The sequence below is a fragment of the Phragmites australis genome, chromosome 9 (genome assembly GCF_958298935.1).
Source record: "Phragmites australis chromosome 9, lpPhrAust1.1, whole genome shotgun sequence".
Classification (NCBI taxonomy): domain Eukaryota; kingdom Viridiplantae; phylum Streptophyta; class Magnoliopsida; order Poales; family Poaceae; genus Phragmites; species Phragmites australis.
In genome coordinates, this window is record NC_084929.1 from 1078118 (window position 1) to 1097937 (window position 19820).

The following is a 19820-nucleotide window of genomic DNA, read 5'->3' on the forward strand; positions in this document are numbered from 1 at the left end:
AACATCAATGCATATCAATCACAGTGGCAGGCAAGATGAGTTTCAGTTTATATCAGATTTTGGAAAATCACCAGTAACGACCAGAATTACATTGCAAGAAACCTGAGAATAATAGTTAACAGACATGTAGCTTAAAAGTTATGACCAATTGAGCCACTTATAAGCCAAGAGGATTAAAAATCTGTTCCTTTCAAAGATGTACAAGAATGTTTTGGGTGAAAAGTAATGACACGGCGACCTCCCGGTATCTGAGCTTACATTACAGGAGAGTGGATAAGTGTTAATTCACAGATAAAACGTTCTTGGCAGCCTCCTGCCATTTGGACAAGAGCAGATCATGAGGCACAATTGCCAATCCATCAGTTCTACTAAATGGAATCTGTTTGTAGCCTATTATGTTCAGGGGAGTGGTTGTTGTGGCTTATACCTCGCTGACAATCATCGGTAACGACTGATGCTGGAGGGCACGCCTTCATTGAATGATAATTTGTAGCTGAGTTTGTTAAGCTACTAAAATATCCTGATACCTACAGCCTACAGTTAACTAGTATTCAGTACTTCCAAAAGACTCTCGGTTTCATGCTCCTTGAAAACCTGCAATGTTTAAATCCAACAAGAGTCAGTTATGTTGTCGAGCAGAATAAAGGTGACGTAGCACTAAGTAATATTGTATGCACTTGGAAACATATGGACACGTTACACTAGTCCACAAATGCTGCCCCGCATCAGAACTATCAGGCTGTTCAAACAAGAACAGGTAGTCCCATGCAGGATTGCAGGGTTTATGATAGAGACCAAGGTTTGTGGATCCAAGCAATGCCAGCAGCGAGCGGAAGTGCGCTTTCTGGTGTGGTCGAGTAGGGAAAAAAGAAATCCCAACCACATCACTATTATTACTGGTACGATGAGCTTGAATGGTTGTGCCAAAAAAAAAAAAGAGAGAGAGAAAAAGTTGAAGCAGTTCAATTCGTGTGCTCCAACAGAAAAGCAATAACAATTCAGTCTACACTATATAGAACAGAACAGAGTTACATAACAGAGCTTGAGCAGTTGAGCTTCTTACTTAGGGTGAGTTACAGAACAGAGATTGTTTTTTCAGTGAACAATTGACCATCTTACACGTGGGACCCATGGTCCATGGACTCAAAAGCTTCAATACAGCATGACACAGCTTCATACTTATCATCAACGTGGGCGGGCACGGAGCTCGGCGGGCAGCACGAGTGGAGCTCGGGCGTGGAGCTCAGTGGTCGGCGAAGGCTAGGGTATTGCGGAGCTCTGGAAAGTGGAAACAATGATGAGGTATTGCCCCCCACTCACGCTTGGTCCCCTACCTCATCCCCTCTACCCAAGCGCTATTGCGCCCGCCACACAAGAATTCGTCGCCACAGGACACCACGCCTATATGGCGGACGCCAGACGATCGCGCCATGGCGTCAACATGGAGAGACCCATGATTTCCGCCATGCCGATATGGCGACGCCATGACAACTATGAAACCAAAAGAACTGGAATGGGTCAATGAGTTGGTCTGGCCTGGTCCACTTGCATATTATTCCAGTAACCTCAACTAGAACTGTGTCAACCTGATGCAAAGTTATTCCTATTTATTAGTTAACAAATCATCATTAGATGCTGTGGACCCTTGACTATACAAGCATGTCACATTACAAAAATAAAGATAAGTAGTCTAAGATAATAATTTACTCAACAGGATAACCTATCTGGTCAAAGTTGTCTGCACTATAAATTATATGTATCAGGTACAGAAGTAGCTCACAGGGTTTTTTTCTTCCTAAGATGGCCTAATGTTCTATCAGATATTGTCACCCATACATGAAAATGACCAAAGTTTTTGTCCGATAATTGCTTTTACCATTTTTCATCAGTCTCACAGATTGAACACCACGATTCAAGATTCTACATTCGAATATTAAGAACTGCTGGCAGATGTTTAAGTAGTGAAATGAAAACTAGAAAGAAATCATTACCATGGCGTGAAAGCAAGCGAACAATATAATACAGACTGTTTGGGTTTCCAATTAACTTTTTTCCATTCTACATTCGAATATTAAGAACTGCTGGCAGATGTTTAGATGGTAAAATGGTAATTACAGAGAAATGATTACCATGGCGTGAAAGCAAACGAACAATAAAATACAGGCTATTTGGGTTTCCAATCAATGTTTTTTCCCCAATGACACTAGATCATTATCCTCAGTTGTAGAAATTCAACGAAGTATCAACTTTCATGTGTAGGTTTAGGCAATCTGAAGCCATTCTAGAATTTATTTCTGCAAGAATTACCAACTAATAGACATGTGCAATCTTGACACATTAATAGCACAATACACGATTAATTTTTCTTCATGACCAAATATAAATGTTACAAACTGACAATCTACAGTGACTAAAATCAATAATAGCAAAGGGTAACAAGAGAACAAACCAAAACAGGTGAGTAATAACATGTTGTGGCCTCATATAAAACTGCAGTTCACTCAACCGTACTATTTAAAGTTTCTGTAACAATATAAAAGACTGAGTGTCGCTGGTGTTAAATAGAGACACATTCAAAGTCAGAATTTAGTAGTCTCCTAAGTCCTAAGTTCTAAGCTGTTTATACAGCTTGAATGACAGCTAAGCTCCCTAATTTAGAAGCAAAAACTAGAGAAGCAGAGCAAAGTGCACAAAATAGTGAAGGTCTATGGTATGCAAGTACCTTAACAGGAAGAGCATTGCTGAGGCCCTTTAGATGAAGAAAATCACCAGTAACTTGTTGCCAGTCAACACCTTTGCCGCTCCCACATTCACCTCCTATCCATACATATACCATTTTAACTGCTTCTATTCTGCTGGCATTTGAAGTAATAAAAATCAAAACTGACTTTGGGTCAAGATCCTTGCGTGCGAATGTAGTTAGCTTTTCCATGCCAGGCCACTGGTAGACTAATATGCGTGCATTACTGCAAGCCTCTGGGTCACTGTCAGTATGCTCGATTAATCTAGTTTCAGCATGTGAGGTCGAACTATTACCAGTGCATTTTTCTGAGCAACACTCGCCAGTCAGCTGTTTAACACCATTTGTATTACTCTTATCTGAGATTTCCTCAGCTCTGCGAATAGTAGGCGGTACCCTTGGCAGCAATACTAGATCCTTTTGCAGAGATGGTAACTTTAGAAGTGAAAAGCCTCCTCTTCTTTCAGCTATGGAAGAGGTCTTGGAAGGAGAGCGTATTGATTCCAGGCCAGGCTTTGAAGGTTCCTCATTAGATGATTGAGAAAGGGGAGACCTGGACGATGCCACCAAAGCATGGGGCAAATTAGATGAAGCAGGCGAGAGACCAAATGATGGTGGGGAGCTAGTTGAAGGTGACAGGGAGGGTGAGTCCGAACTATACTTTGAACTGATGCTTGAATCCGACGATAAAGAACTCGGAGAAAGGAAAGGAGGTGAAGTTGATGCTTCTGCAGCCAAGTGCTGTAAACGGTCCACCCGTGGATCCAAATCCCTGATTAGAGCAGAATCTGAATAAACTCGAGATAGCGACCTGGTGATAAACTTGTGCCTAAGTGAACTCCAGCTACTTTCTCTAGCTGGAAGATGGGTCTCATCCCCAGCCCCAGAAGTTGAGAATGCTGGAACTACACCCCCAGTGATTGCTTTGTAGACAAGCTCAAAATCAGCATCATATGATTCCACTCTCCGGCTTCCCGGGTTACTCTTGGATGCTGAATCAATCTGTTCCTTGCTAACCTTTGTATTGCTATCTGAATTAAGTGGTGCACTTGAAAAGGCATCCCAAAACTCTTGTGGCTCCAGCCCTTCTCTAAGAACCTTAATGTGCCCCTGCACCTTCTCATACCTCACCACCTGAAAGGCTGCCGCTCTTGCATCCTTCTCCATCACCTGATCGCACTTCATCCCAACCCAGACATAGATCGACGACAAAACATGAACGATGAAGGCACCTCTAGAGTCCAGGGTAGCAGGTGATGGCTCATTGAGCATTTTGGGCACTAAATGCAGAGGGGCATACTGCGAGTGAGGCGCCATACGGTACATCCGGAGAACTGAATTTGGGGACAACGGAATAGCATGCACCCGCTTTTGGCACTGGAGCAGCTGGCAGGCAAACCCCATGTTCGGATTTGCGATCCCACGGGCGGCTTTCACAAATTGGAACGCATCATCAAAGCTCTGCCCTTCCCTCCACATCAAGTAGGCAATCACCAGCGATGTTGACCGCGACACCCCCTGGCAGCAATGCACGAACACACGCCCGCCTTGCTCCCTCACATCCTCAAAATAATCAAACACATCATACAAGATGCTGGTGATGTCCTCCGTGGGGCTGTCCTGCAGCCAAAGCGTTCGGTAGACAAGGTCCGACTTGAAGTACTCCGGGCAGACGAAGCCCACGCAGTTGAGGACGTGGGTGATCCCGTTCTTCCGCAGGATGTCACGATTCTTGGCGACGGCGTCACCTCCAAGGTAGACATGCTCGGCGACCTTGGAGCATTCCTTGTCAAAGAAGGCGATCTGGTCCTTGCGGCCCTGCGACCGGACGGAGGAAAGGTCCAGCCGGAGGCCCTCGCCGGGCTTGGCGGAGGACGGGCTGTCCGCCTTAGACGCTCCTGGCGTGGTGGGGTTGGGCCACTCACCCACGTCGTCGGAGCCAGCCTTGGGCCACTCGTCCAGGCTGCGGCGGGTGATGGCGAGCGGCTGCAGCGGTGGGAGGCAGGAACGCGCCTTCGCGCCCATCGACCTCGGAGTCAGGGGCGGCGGTGGCGGGACGCGGCGGGTCTGGCCGCCGGTCCCCGGCGCTGTTGCCGCATCCGGCGGCGGCTCGGCGGCCCCCCGTGACGCGGACCAGGACGCCGAGCGCCAGAACTTCCGCCCCGCGCCGACGCCGCTCCCGGAGGCGGCCGGGCCGTCGTCGGGGGTGGCCATGTCCACGAATCGGACCCCCCGAGCGGCGACGCTGCGCGAAAAGCCACCAAAAAGGCAGGATTTTTACGCCGTTCCGGGGCTTAGAAAATCCGTTAAAAAAATGGGGGAAATTCAAACCTGATCCGGCCAAGATAAAACCCGGACTCAACTCCGGTCGGGGCGCTGAAATCAGCGGTGAATCGGGGCGCTCGAGGGCGACCGGATCGGGAGATCGAAGCGGGGCGAGCACCACCAGTCCGTCCTCTCGGGGAAGGGAGGGAGGAAGGGAAGGGAAGCGGGTAAGGGTTTTCAGGAGGAGCCGACGGTATCTGGTCCGTCGGATGTGCGTCACGATGCGTGCGATTCAGATCCGACGGTTGAGTCCGCGGTGGGCCCGGGTTTGACGGGCCGGGGAGGGGAACCAGAGGAGAGGGAGGGAAAAAACACTACATGTCCCCCCAAAATGTTAGGTGCACCTGCTCTTCGGACACTTTGCAAGAAATTTGCAACTAAATCCTACGAATTTTCTGCTAGATTAAACCGTCTCAGGTACGGTTATTTGCGGTAATCCGATTGCTCTAGTATAAAACATACATCAGGTATCTAATTTTACATGAGGTTTGATTTCGACAAGAATCGGTAAAAATGCTTGCGTTACAAATGTGACCAAAAAGCTGATAAAACTCGCCACATATTGAGAACTTGATTGGTATATGTCACATCGGCTTGAGGAAGGACATGGTTAGTTGAATTTTAAAAAACCTAAATAAAAAGTGCTACCATATGAGGTCAAGTCACTAAAAGGGATTCTAATTGCTACAAAATGACAAGGGCATATTAGGTGTGGAGCAATCTTGCTTGCTCCTATATTTTGGATGTTCCTTCCTATTTTCTAAAAGTATAGGGAAGCTAGAATCTGATCTACTATTTTAGTGTAGTATCCGTTTTTAAAATTCATTTACAGCTCAATTCACTTGAGGAGCGGACCTATATACGTATAATACCTCTTTTATAATTTTATTATCGTTTCATATAAAAAAGTTAATCTAGATGTACTATATTTGAAACTATCAATACATACTAAACTCACTACATAGAAACATTTAAGCTATACGAACTGAAACTAAAAAAATACTAATAAACCGAGATATTACATCTAAGGCGCAGTTTCATGAATTTTGTAGAAACGCTAACCTGACTGCCCTAGTCAAAATTGCAGTAATTATCGCGACAACTATGTCAGGCGATCTTTCTTGTATGGTTAGTAACAAATCAGTGGATCAGATACTTGTAGCAGATATTAGCAGGTACTTGACGGCATCAAAGCAGTAGCATTGGGTCCAAGAAACCGGTGGCCAAGTCACTTCATTGACTGCGAAATTACCAGTCCAGGTAAATTCTGCATTGGCACGTCGGCAAGTAATACAGGCCGAACATGTACGATACCCACTGACATGTTGCATCACATTCACACAGGTAGGAAAAGAAGAACATGTAACATGGAAGCACATCAGAGCAGGGCCACTCTCCATCCAGTCTACGCCACACAGCCATTGTCTGTTCTTCAGTCTCAGTCCAACTCCAAGAGCCAATCTTTCCAATACAAAGTTCCACACATCTTTTCTATGAATTCAGATTTTTTTTCTTTTCCATTTTTGATAATAATGAATTCAGACTTTAGGTAGGCCATGGGAGTATTCCTTGCTTCACCAGCAATGCACTGCACAACATAGGAAAAACTGGACGATGGATAGAGAAATTGGCTACAGATATATATATATATATATGGCCAATGAGGGTGAAAGAGGATGGTTCACCATCACCGCGAAGATCGTAATGGAAGAGGATGGTTCTTCCTGGATAATCACAGGGTTGTATGGTCTGCAGGCTGAGGGAGACAAGATGGCCTTTCTACAAGAGATTAGGGGCATTTCTACCAACAATCTAGGAGCATGGCTGCTGCTGGGAGACTATAACCTCATCCTGCATGCCTGGGATAAGAGCAACACGCGCATCAACAGGAGGCTCATGAGGGCCTTCCAATCGACTCTTGATGCTATGCGCCTTAAGGCAATCAACTTAAACGGCCGTAATTTTACTCGACACACACCCGCATTGATAGAGTATTTTACACGGTAGAGTGGGAACTCCTCTTCTCGTCCTGCTTTTTGCAGTCCCTCCCAACTCTCATGTCAGATCATTGCCCTCTTCTCTTGCAAGATGAACTCCTCTTGTCTAGGCCTAGTCGCTTCCGTTTCGAGAATTTCTTGGTGCACATGGAGGGCTTCAAAGAGATTGTCCACGCTTCATGGACAAAGGCTATCAATACCGTTGATCCCCTAAAAGCCATACACCTCAGGCTTAATAGCCTAGAAAAGGACCTTCAGAAATGGGCTCGCGGTGACACAAGTCTACAGCTCGCTGTGGCTAGGGAAATCATCCCCAGAATAGAAGTCGCGCAAGAGGGCCGCACTTTATCTGAAGAAGAATTAAATCTTCGTAATAAGCTTAAGGCTCGCTGCATGGGACTTGCTATGATTATAAAGTCAAAATTGAAACAAAGATCGAGGCTTAATTGGATTCGCAAAGGGGATGCGAACACTAAATTCTTCCACTTGTATATGGCAGCACGGCAACGCAAGAACTACATTTAGATGCTTAACAGTGATGCGGGTCTCATTCACACGGTTGAGAATAAGGCCCAGGTCCTCCTTTCCCACTTCAGCAAGCGCTTCAGTCCTCCTCCGCCTAGACAATGGACCCTAGGTTGGAGCACACTGGGCATTCAATCCTCCAACCTTGAGCACCTTGAATAGCCGTTCTCTAAGGACGAAATCAGAAACACCATTTTTTCCATACCAAAGGACAAAGCTCCTGGTCCGAATGGTTTCACCATTGCTTTCTTCTAGACAGCCTAGGACATCATCAAGTAGGACCTCACAAAGGCTTCGACAGTCTTCATGGGTTGAGAGCAGAAAATTTTAGCCTCCTCAATACTGCACACATCCTCCTGGTCCCAAAGAAAACTGAGGCGCTGCACGTTGGAGACTACCATCCTATTAGTATCCATAGCATTGCGAAGATTTTCTCCAAACTGCTGGCCAATAGACTTGCCCCGCATCTTAGCGGCTTGATCTCAAACTGTCAAAGTGCTTTTATAAAAAATAGATGTATCCAGGACAACTTCTTGTATGTGCAGAACATGGTGTGCCATCTTCACAAATCCAAAACCCCATTGCTCTTTCTCAAATTGGATATAGCTAAAGCCTTCGACTCTCTAAACTAGGGTTATCTCCTAGAACTTTTGCAAAGGCTCAGCTTCGGTCAGAAATGGAGAGAGTGGATCTCTAGCCTTTTTGGCGCAGCCACCTCCCGAGTATTGCTAAATGCAACCTAGGAAAAAACTTCCATCACAGCAGGGGGATCCTCTCTCCCTCATGCTTTTCATTCTTGCTATCAATCTGCTTCATCATATCATAGAGCAGGCAATAGGGCTTGGGATTTTTGCTCCCCTTGGTGATCAGACTATTAAAAATTGAGTGTCGTTGTATGCCGACGACGCAACCTTATTCATCAGACCATCTTCGAAAGAGTTGCATGTGATCGGCCAAATCCTAATGTCCTTTGGAATTGTGACCGGGTTGATGACGAATTTCCACAAAAGTTCATTGCACCATATAAGATGATCAGAGGTTATTGTGGCCAGCCTTACTCAGCACTTCCTGGATGAGATCAAGGACTTCCTATGCCGCTACCTTGGCCTCTAATTGCACACACATAGACTTAATTACCATGGCCCACCTACATCCCCTGATCGACAAAATGGCTGCTAGACTTCCTAGGTAGAAAAGAAACCTCATGTCCAAGACTGATCGAATGACGTTGGTTAATTCGTCCCTCTCATCAATTATGATCTACCACCTCACAGTCTTCCCCTTGGCTAGATGGGTGTAGAATAAAATTGAAAAAAATAAGGAGGGCTTCCCTCTGAAAGGGCACATACAATATTCATGGGGGGTCATAGCCTAGTAAATTGGAAGAGGGTCTATCAACCTCACAAGCTTGGTGGATTAGGCGTCATCAACCTAGAGAAATTCAGATGTGCCCTTCATCTTTGCTGGTTGTGGTATGAATGATTTACTGAACCCAAGCCTTTTTCACGTCCCAAAATGCTAATTACGTAATTAGGCATGCATAATCGTCATCGCATGTGCTTGCACGTGTTTGTCTATCAAAAATCGATTAAACATGTCTCAAACACCTTAGAGATGGTTTAGAGTATTTTGGAGAATCCCTACATGCCTTAGAGAAGAAAAAGAATAAAAGGAGGATGATGAGAGGAGGCTTAGAAAAATTTCAGCAAAAGAACCCCCCCCCCCTCGCGGTCTGACCGGTGCCACCCGCATTCTGACCGCCAGGTGCGTACCACGTGGGCTGTCACGTGGATTTCTCACGGTCTGACCACCCGAGCTCGCGATCTGACCACCAGCACATAGAGGCTCGGGTTAAATGGATCGATCACTTCCTTTTCCTCTCTCCCTCTCACTTTTCTCTCATTCTCTCTCCACCCGACCCTAGAGAGAGAAAGAGAGCTCTACTCGTCGCATTCGAAGGCCGAAGATCGGAGGTGGGAACTCCCACGAGCTTCTCGGAGGACTTCCCTAAGTTTCCCCCCTCTTCTCCTTCGTCGGAGACCCGTTCATCGATCGTAAGTTTCACCACCACTCCGGGAGCCAATCCGCGAATCAAAGCCTCCTTGAAGCATTCCAATCCAATAGAAAGTTTCCATAAGCTGAGGTGAGTTATCCCCTACTGTTTTCCCATTGTTTCTGAGCTCAATTCGACCCTCTTGTCGTTTAGGCCCAAGTTCAACCTAGTCTATATCCAATCCATGGTGTATTTTGAGTTTATCTCGGTGAATGGTGTACAAATCACTTTAGAAACACTCCACTAGTCCTATAGAGTATTTTGGTACCCTTCGTTATCGAATGTCTCGCCAGAATCCTTGGCGACGACCCCGTAAAGGCGCTACTAGCAAGGTCTGGAGGTCTGACCACCGCTAGGACCGGTCTGACCACCAGTTGGGACCGGAGAATCCGAGTTGAAAACTTATACAGGAGTCTGGCCGTCACTTGGGCCGATCTGACCGTTGGTGGGTGGTCTAACAGCCATCATGCCTACGGTCAGACCGTCAGAGGCTAAAACTCTCTGTTGGCCACCGGTCAGGCTGCCACCTCTACATCGGTCTGATCGCTAGCCTGTTAAAGCTAGGTATACTTAGGTTACCTTGTTCGAGGTTTCAAACTTCGAAACCGTAATCACTTAGCGGTCTTTTGCAAATGTTTTTGAAGCTCGCCGCTCTATTATACTTCAAGCATGCATCATTTGCACATTTTTTTCATTATTTATTTGTTTATGTATTGCATTTTGATTCGTTTAGAGGGTGTTGTGCCGCTGGTCCAAGCGAGTGAAGGCGACGCCAACCTTCCGGAGTTTTGCGAGTGTTGTGCGGGAAGTATCAAGCAAACCCCAGAGCAGCAAAGCAAGCATCTAAGCGTATAGCACCTTTCAATTTGAATTGTGAAGTCTAAAATTCATAAATTATGCTTTTATGTAAGTTTGCATGTTCAATGAGTCGATGTCGGGCTTCTATGGGTAGAACCTATATGATACATTGTCCTACCTTAGTTATTTGATGATCTATATCCTTATAGCCTTGATAATATTGTTGATGTCTAACTTGAAAGTCATTTGAAATGCTTAGTGATGCATAGGTCATCAGTAGAAGTCGAGCGATGGTGCAACCATTGTTCGTGAGCTTAGGGCTTACTTATTTTTCACGAATATTGATTATGATGTCGATGGTTGGATGAGATATGAGGATGAGATGAGATGTGAGTGGTGTTAGGGGTGTCTTCTGCCCCAGAGGAGTTCCTCGGGATAGTTCGGGAGAGGAGCCAGGCACCATAAACCGCTTTGTATCGGTTAAGCACTGTCCGTCAGTGCAGTTGGCCTTAGCATTTTTCGTACTTATTACATGTCGTATATGAGAACTATAAGCCAAATACCTTTGTAGTTGTGACATTTTGACGTGCGAGTCGATGGTGTGAGCGGGCAGGCTTGTAGGGGTATCCAGTTTGCTCTGGAAGTAGTTCTAGATGACCCTCGCACCTATCGGAGTATGATCAAATGATTAAAGCTTATTGGGAAATGTTAACATGAGTACCTCCTCGTGTGGGTCTATGTGGACACATGAGTTGTATGGTCCTCGAGTTGTGTAGGTAAAGGAGTACCCCTGCAGGGTGTAAAAATAATTCGAATTGTCACGCTCTCGGTCATGAGCATACTTTTGTCCATTTTGCATCAGTCGTAGAGTTATGAATGTGGGATGGTGGTATGTTGGGTAATGTTTATGGTTTGCTATTGATGTATTACTATAGTTCCATTTACACTCATGTGCGGGTTGATAGTTATAGGTTTGAAAGGGTATGTTTGTTATGTTTAGATACTCACACATATGTGTCTAGATTGTGAGCGTATATATTTTAATCAACCTTATGGTCTTTTTCTTGCTAATGGCCCAATACATAATCCTTGAAGTCAGGTTAGTTATATGTACCATATATGGATTAAGTCTTACGAGTACCTTCGTACTTAGCTGCTCTATAAGTTTTGCAGGTGAGGAAGAGGCAGTGTTTGGCTACTTCACGCCCATCGATGCTAGCGGCGGAAATGAGTAGACAACTACTCGGAGGTCACACTTTTGGGGTGAAGCCTAAGGGCATATGGCTTCACCCATCTTTTGTTGTCTTTAGCTTTGGTTTCCGTTGCGTAGTTTCTCTTTTGGCTAAGAGTTTATCAGTTTTAGTATCTTCCTAGATTTATTTTGCTGTAAATTGTTAAACTTGTAAATGGTTAAGAACTTGTAATATGATTTTATTACTCGCTCTTTGTTAAATTTGATTGTGATTGCTTATGTTGGAAATATATGTGTTTCGATCTTTAACACAAAATATGTACCGGGACTACCGGGATGATATTCTGATTAATCGTTGAAGTCATGATTATATAGATGATCAACTTGGTAATTAACTAGAATATTATTTGGATGGTTCGCCTATAGCCTTGGCTGGTTCTACTCTACCCTATGATGCCACAGATCGTAAGCTCTTTGAGGTCTCCACAATCATCTCTATTGGGGATGGAAATAGGACTAGGTTTTGGCATGACAGATAGCTCAATGGCGCAGCTCCAAAGAGCATTGTGCCATCTCTTTTCTGCCTGATCAGGAGGAAAAATTATTCGGTTCACACCGAGCTCACAAACGGGAGATGGATTAATACTCTTTGATGAAAGATCACAACCTCCATCCAGATTACCGAGTTTGTTGACCTGTGGTCTCAACTCCAAAGCATCCACCTCGTTTCGGATTCACTTGATACCGTCACCTGGAGGTGGACGTCGGACGACACCTACTCGGCCAAGTCGGCTTATTTGGCCCAATTCTAGGGATCTGTTGTGCCTTTTGATTCTAATATCATCTAGAAGGCCAAGACTAAAAATAAATGAAGATTCTTCGCCTGGACCCTCATTCAGAACAAAATCCTCACCGTAGATAATCTGGCTATCAGAGGTTGGCTGCACAACCCACAATGCTCCTTATGCCAAATCAGTTCAGAGACAGTCCATCACCTTTGCCTCGATTGCCCCTTCACCACTCAGGTCCGATCTCAGGCTCTCTCCGCCTTCCGCCTTCATCTGCCTCCTCATATCCAGGTTCTGCCGAACCAAACACTATGAGATTGGTGGCATGCAGTTTCAGTGGCCATGGCGGCAACACACCATGATGACCTCAATGGATCCCTCATCTACACCATGTGGAACGTATGGAAGTAACGCAATCGACACATTTTTCAGAACTCAACTAAACAACCAGACAAGGTAGCAACACTCACCATTGTGGATATCAAGCTAAGGAGACAAACGTTGTTTTTAGACGAGTGAGAAGCCTTTATTTTTGACGTGCGGTTTTGGCTGTCACGTTGTGGTTTTTCTATTCCCTTATGTGACATGGTTGGTCACTCCCAAATCTTGAACTCTTGTAATTCAGTTTTCTTCTCCTTCTTAATTTAATCAGGCAGAGCTCCTGCCTCTTCCAAAAAAAAAGGGTGACATGGGACACTGACCTGTAACAAAGAGCCAAAGCCATTCTCATCAGTCTACATCACCAAGCACAACAGACGGTCGTAGATTACATGCGCCATGAATGCGAGCTTGGACCAGCGAGAGCTTCAGGTCAAGGCCAAACTCAGGAAAGGATGATGTCTGATGGCGACGAGTTCCCATAATCCAAATCCGGTAGAGTAAGCAAGGCAGTTGAAATGTCCACACTGAGATCACTACTCCCTTACCAGTTCAAAGGAGTTTGGCCAATTGTCCAGTTGCTGATATTGATTCGGATACACATGGGAGGAATTCAAGGACAGGGCAGTTAAAATCTCAACCGATTTAGAAGGAACTAGATAATATCATAAATAAAAAGAAATAAACACCTAAATTCGTGTCGAGGAAGACTCAAACATAAATGATCTAGACGTATATCCACACCCTCAATCAACTAAACTAGGCTCAGTTCCTCGACAACGCTGTTAAAAGATAGCTGAATTTTACTGTTACGTCGATGACCGTCCTCTCCCCAGTCAGATTGAAACCACAGTTTTATTTGAGTTTCAGAGTGAAATACACAGCGATGGATTATTAGATTCTTATCGTGAATGACAAACAGATATGATTACAAGGGACAATATAGCGTTCTTTGTTGAAAGTATGGCAGGCGTATGAAGGCACAGCACCTCATGCATATCTTCACTTTGAAGGTCCTTTTCACTGAACAAAGCATGAACCTGGACCTATTGGAGGCCTCCGAGCATAGGAGTTTGTGACCGGAGCCGCAGCAATTCCGCGGTGATTCAGCAAGCATCTGAAATAGTGTAATCGAGACAAGACGGTTGTTTCTAAGTCTTGGGCAGATATGGCCTCCAATTGACTCCACATACGCTCTACAGTAATTCAATAGCGACAAGTGAATCCTTGTGGAAAGAACGGATGCAAAAATGATTATGATTCACACTTCCATGATTTGTGTCTTTCGTACCTGCGAAAGAAGCCGCTCGTGGCCATATTGTTTGTTGAACATCAGACGTGTCTGCTGTCTCGCCCCACATGCAAACCTCCCCACCGAGTACTAGCTTTTGCTGGTCCTTGTTACTAATACCAGCCAGTGGCTCGCTGGTATAGAAATCTTCCCAGGGAACATCAAGATGATCAAGGTACCAAACACCTTGATTACTCATTATACATCTGAAACCCTTTGCCACAACCTTAGGGCAGACTCCAGGACCCAGCCTGCAATATTTCAATAGTTCAACTTATGTACTGTGCATTGGCCATTAGTTTAGATATGGAAGATATATGATTGTCAAGACATGAAAGAAACATATTCAATAGCGTAGAACAGAGTTATGGTTTACCAGTTGTGCACCACTGTTAGAGGATTTAGGTTTTCTTTGAATGAATTGAAAGTTTCTTCCCTGCAGGATGGAAAGAAGAAAGCGGCAAATCAAAACAAAAGCTCAGCTCTTTCTCCCTCTCCCCCCATCAAAAGTTCTAAACAAGCAAGGATGTAAGTGACAGACCAATTCACAGGAATCCAATTAAGCTTAATTGCCAACTCTTGGGCCTTTAGCACGAAGTATTTGTAAGCATCTTTTGAAGTCATGTTGCGTTCATCAAGCCTGGAATTGGTGATGTTCAACTATTAACGAAAAGGAACATGTAGCAACAGAGTTTGATAAATCATGGATGAAACCTAGTTCGTGGATAAGATTCCATACCACTGCCTCACATGAGGTGTTGCATTCCAGCACCCTGACATGGATATTAAAATCAGGCCGGGAAGAATTACAGGAGAGAAAAAAGGACTCCAGTAATACATTCAAATATTTATATATCGCCGTCTAATTCAGCAAGACATTGTATCAGTGACCATTGTACTGAACATCCCACACATGGGAACAAAACTAAACAAGATAATTGAGCATCAGAACTTCAAAAGTAATGTGCCGCTAGACACATCAACCATCATTTATCTATCAATTGAAAAGAAAACTACTATAGTGGTATGAACCGATCTGTTCAGCAATTGTGAAGGGTGTTCTTGGAAAATGGCATCCAAATTGTAGTTGAAATTGATGCAACCAAGAAAACAGAATGACAGCATGCTAGCTTTCTTTGGCAAAAGCATTATTAGAGGCATGTACAATTATCTTCTAAAAATAGGGTTTTACATTCTTATAGCACTTTAATTGCAAGATAAATTGGCTAACCTGTATATACTTCATCACCACCCAAGTGAAACAGCCCGAATGGAAAGATTTTTCTCATATCTGAGAAGATAAAAAAGGTTAATTTTGACGTCAACCATTTTGTTATAATGCAGTCATGCACAATGTTGATAGCTACAAAAGCCTGCAGAGTAATTATTATGGATCGTAATTATCAATGTTTGGAGGACAAATGTTGTACAGGAGGATGGTTATACTGTAGCTGGATGCCTTTTTTTTAAGTGGGCCCTCGAAATACAAGATGTAGTATTTGAACTCACGCAGAGATTCACACCACACGCACGCACTCACCCACACACACCCCTTTAAGCGCAAGCTAAGACTTACAGCCTATACTCACACTCACGCGCCTGTCTCGAAGAGATGGTCTCGGACTGTAGCACCCAGCGCGTGAGGAAACCCTACTTGGGGGCGAGCCCCGGTGCACCAGCGCTGATCCTAGGGATCGAATGCTGGAGGGCAGCGTGCCACCTGCATGACTTGCCAAACGAGCTACGGCTCGCTCTCTAGCTGGATGCCATTTTGTGCACATTGCTCTGCTCTTATCGTCTTAGGATTGCCTGCACATGCTTCTAAAGCAATTCCAGGGTCCAGTCCAATCTAAGAAATAAGAATGTACCATTATTGACTAGGTCCTACCTATGGAAGGCAGGTCATGAATTTCTGAAGTAATAGTTCTTTCATGAAATTGGCTAATTACTTAAATCCATTTTATGAGTTGTAGTAGAGCATATTGTAATAAAACACAGCCCAATATTGAGCTGGTCATTCCATATTGGTAATGATTTGTGGAAGACGCTTCTAGATGAAGCACCAAGTCCAGTTTTGAACAGAGAATCATACGCCGGATGACATGAACTTATAAAGGTGCTCACTTCCACATGCCACATTGCGTAATTTCAACGTTTTCTCATTCATTTTCTTCGAAAAATAACATATGACGTGAAGATAAATATCAAGGGGGTGAGTGTTTGTTCGATTAGTATTCAAGTTCTCAAATGAGTTAACTAAATTGGGAAAGAAGTGTGAAAGGAACTAACCAGACAAAATTCCAAAAATTACTTCAAATGTGAAATTACTAGAGACATCTAATGGCTCTGTACAATTGGGAGAAGGCCAGAGCTTTGGGTATCCATTTCCCCTGCAGAAGTTAAAATTTGTACATGAATTTCAAGAGCAGCAAACAAGAGAAACTTTACATAACAATCTGAAATGTTTGTATGTCTAGACACATAACCTAGTTAGAAGTTACGTACACAAGTATGCACCACTTTCAGACAAAATGTAAAATCGATGGATCAGGACAAGTAACCATGATTTTGTTGTTGTAGGTATACTGGGACATATGCTGAAGGCTGCAGCCAGGAGCAACCAAACTGCTTGGTTAATAGCACAGAAGAAACCCTTTTGCTCAGGACTGTCGGAATAAACTTTATCCACAATGAAGCATAACTATTGTGATGGAGACATAGCTAATGGATATGAAGACCAAGCTTGATGTCCCATGCGTCATGGAAATCATCATTCTTGGGGCTTGGAGCATATGGATTACAAGAAACTACATGGTCTTCAATCAAGTTACCCCAACCATGAATAATTGGGACAGGATTTTCAGAAAAGAATTTGCCTTGGTTGTCCATAGAGCAAAATATTCTAGCTAATTCAGCTCAAATATGGCTACAGCGATTTTTGTAATATTTTCTTTTCCTTTATTTTGTACATATAATTTATTTTTCTAATATATATACAGTGGGATACTCTCCTACGGTTTTCCCTAACAAAAGTGCTTGGTTAATCAATACTTGTAACTCTAAGTGACACTAAAAAATAGTAGCCATAATTTGTTCATTTGCAAATGAGATAACTAGGTTGCACATAACGAAGCGACTGAGGAAAAACTCTCCTGAAACACAGGAAGAAGTCTAAGGTCTCTGTCTCTTTGAATATCATAAGAAAAGCTACAGTCAAACTCACCATGATTCTGCATGACCAGGCACATCAATTTCTGCCATGACATTAATACCTGTGAAAAGTAAAGAATAGTCCAACATCAAATCCTTGTAGAGAATTTTAACTTTTAGACAAGAGATAACTAAAGAATCTGCAATAGAGAATTCGGTGATATATGTAAGTATCATATGATACTATACTCAATAAGATGAAAGATATATACGCATGGGTTTTCTATGACTGCAATATGAAATGGCAAGTAGCTGAAGGTACCTCTTTTCTTAGCGTAGCTTTACCATGGTGAAGTTTGAGACAAGATACAAAGGAAGCAATTAGAGATCCATCAACAAAGAAGTGAGATGGAAAAATATACAGTTTAAGATGTAGAGGATGAAGAAAAGGCTAAATCCAATTGATAGAATAACATACTCGACAATATCATGTGCATCTTCCACGGTATAGCGCTCCCATTTTGAGTATGACCCTTTCCATAGATTTGGATATGATGGTACCTCCAACGGAAAGGATTGCTCATCGATGATATGCCAATGAAGAACGTTCTACTGGACACAACTCCAGGTTTCAGCACATGGAGAGTTCTGGTAACATAACTAACACAATCATGTAGATAATAGCATTACCAGCTTAGCAAATGACATAGAGTCAACCACTTGCTTAATCACATCAATCGGAAGGTAATGCCGTGAGGTGTCTGCAACAAATGTAACAGAACCAAAATTAATCATTTCGTCATTCTACGTGTTGATTCTTGTGGATAATTCAAAGTGACATTAGTATAGGCACTAAGATACATTTTTACCTAGGAGCAAACCACGGAAGGTAAAGCGGGGCTCATCTTGAATGTACCATGGGGCATGGCGCACTTCAACATTTTTGGTATCGTAGTTGAAAACGCAAAGTTGACTGAATGTCTGTCGATCAGTTAAACAAGAAACATTAGTGTATATGCTCCAAAAATTTTGAGCTCTTCAAACATCATGCAAAACATGTTTACAACCAGCAGGCTCAAAAATAAAAAATAATTAAAAAGGAGGAGGGGGGAGGTGTTCTTTGCACACTCAGTTCATACCTCCAGTCCACGAATAGCTCCATATATTGTGTTTGCCTACAAGAACAGACAAAGTATGGCTTCAGTTACAACATCCTAGTGCATAAAAGTGAAAGACAAATATTTTGTATGCAAAACAGAAAGAAAAAAAGATCAATGTAAATACAAGTATGTGAGCATATGTGCACTCAAGCATGGTTACTGCATATGGATAAAAAAAAGAATGCTTTGACTACACTCATGCCCTCAAGACTACTTGTTCAAAATATTAAGCAGTTAGCTAGTGATACTTATCTCAACTGCCTTATGAACCCCAAGCGCTAACCATTATTTTGACCATTTTGATAGAACTCAACAACTTGAACAATTCTAGTGAAAATTACAAACAACGAAAAGGAGTAACGGCAGCAAACAGCAGAGAACTAGTTTCACCATTTTTACAGTTAGATGCAATAAACTAGCTATACATTCACAGTATGGAATGTTCGGCAGGAAAGAATATAGAACTGTGTTGTACCGTTATGCATCTACATCTCACCGAAACCAACTTACTTGAGTAATGTTTGCAAAATGTCCGTTAACAATTACTCGACAGCTCACTCTAGAAGCTCCACAATTCATACGCAATCAAGGAGCCAAGCAGAAGAATTTGCATTAAATTCGCCAATATTACTCGGTAGAATCAGGGGGGAAAGCACACACCTCTATGGTTGCTCCCCCCACGATCGAATTGGCGCCGCCAGCCGCCGCCACGTAGATCGTGTAGCTCTCGTCCACCCCCAGCTCCAACTACACGGAAGAAAATTGGGCAAAATTTTCACACCCGTGTACTGATCCAGACGAAACCAGTCCCAACCAAACCTGGAAGGCTGAAACACTGAGCAACACTCAGTACCGTCTCGTTGGCGGAGGCGACGACGACGGTGAGCCTGGCGACGTCGTACCCGCCCGAGGCTGCGCGCGCGGCATGCGCCCACGGCGCGAACACGAGCACCCTGTACCTCTCGAACGCCTCCGCAACGGCAGCCGAGCCGCCGCCGGGGCCCTGCGGGTCGAGCGCGAGGTCGGGATCGACCGTCAGCGTCTGGGACCCCGAGGTGAAGCTCTTCGGCAGAGGCCAAATATAGACAGGCTCGCCGGAGCCGGTCGAGTTCACCTCCGGCGGCCAAGGGTGGCGCCGCGCGCCGGCGCCGCCGGAGGCGGCGAGGAGGAGGAGGAGGAGATAAGCGAGGAGGTTGGGGGCCATTTTGGGAATGTGGTGTTGGGAGGGAATCGTTGGGCTAAAGTGTATATATGGCGGGAGAAGAGAAGGTTCGTGTTTATCATAAAGATCCTCTACTTTTAAGGATATTATATTAAAGTCCGTTTGGTGCCGAAGTCAACTTAGAGAAAGGAGTGGAGTGCGGATACTGATAGTATAGGGGTCTTTGTACAAGAACACTCAGACAGCACTTGGCAGCAACGT

The 19820-nt window shown here is 44.0% G+C and overlaps 2 protein-coding genes across 2 annotated transcripts; both read right to left on the bottom strand.

Annotated features, from left to right (window-relative positions):
* Positions 1–24: 24 nt before the first annotated feature.
* On the bottom strand, positions 25–5227 carry LOC133928304 (protein-tyrosine-phosphatase MKP1-like). The gene is made up of 3 exons (XM_062374568.1): positions 5072–5227; positions 2723–4985; positions 25–594 (listed from the first exon to the last, which is right to left on the bottom strand). The coding sequence occupies exons 2-3, from the start codon at positions 4952–4954 to the stop codon at positions 541–543; spliced, it is 2286 nt and encodes a 761-aa protein (XP_062230552.1). The 5' UTR covers positions 4955–4985; positions 5072–5227; the 3' UTR covers positions 25–540.
* Positions 5228–13635: 8408 nt separating this feature from the next.
* On the bottom strand, positions 13636–19820 carry LOC133928305 (beta-hexosaminidase 1). Its single transcript, XM_062374569.1, has 15 exons — positions 19251–19820; positions 19058–19144; positions 18377–18412; positions 18107–18218; positions 17928–17998; positions 17716–17846; positions 17560–17576; positions 17311–17359; positions 16377–16477; positions 15319–15378; positions 14827–14860; positions 14629–14727; positions 14464–14523; positions 14088–14338; positions 13636–13992 (listed from the first exon to the last, which is right to left on the bottom strand). The coding sequence occupies exons 1-15, from the start codon at positions 19599–19601 to the stop codon at positions 13817–13819; spliced, it is 1635 nt and encodes a 544-aa protein (XP_062230553.1). The 5' UTR covers positions 19602–19820; the 3' UTR covers positions 13636–13816.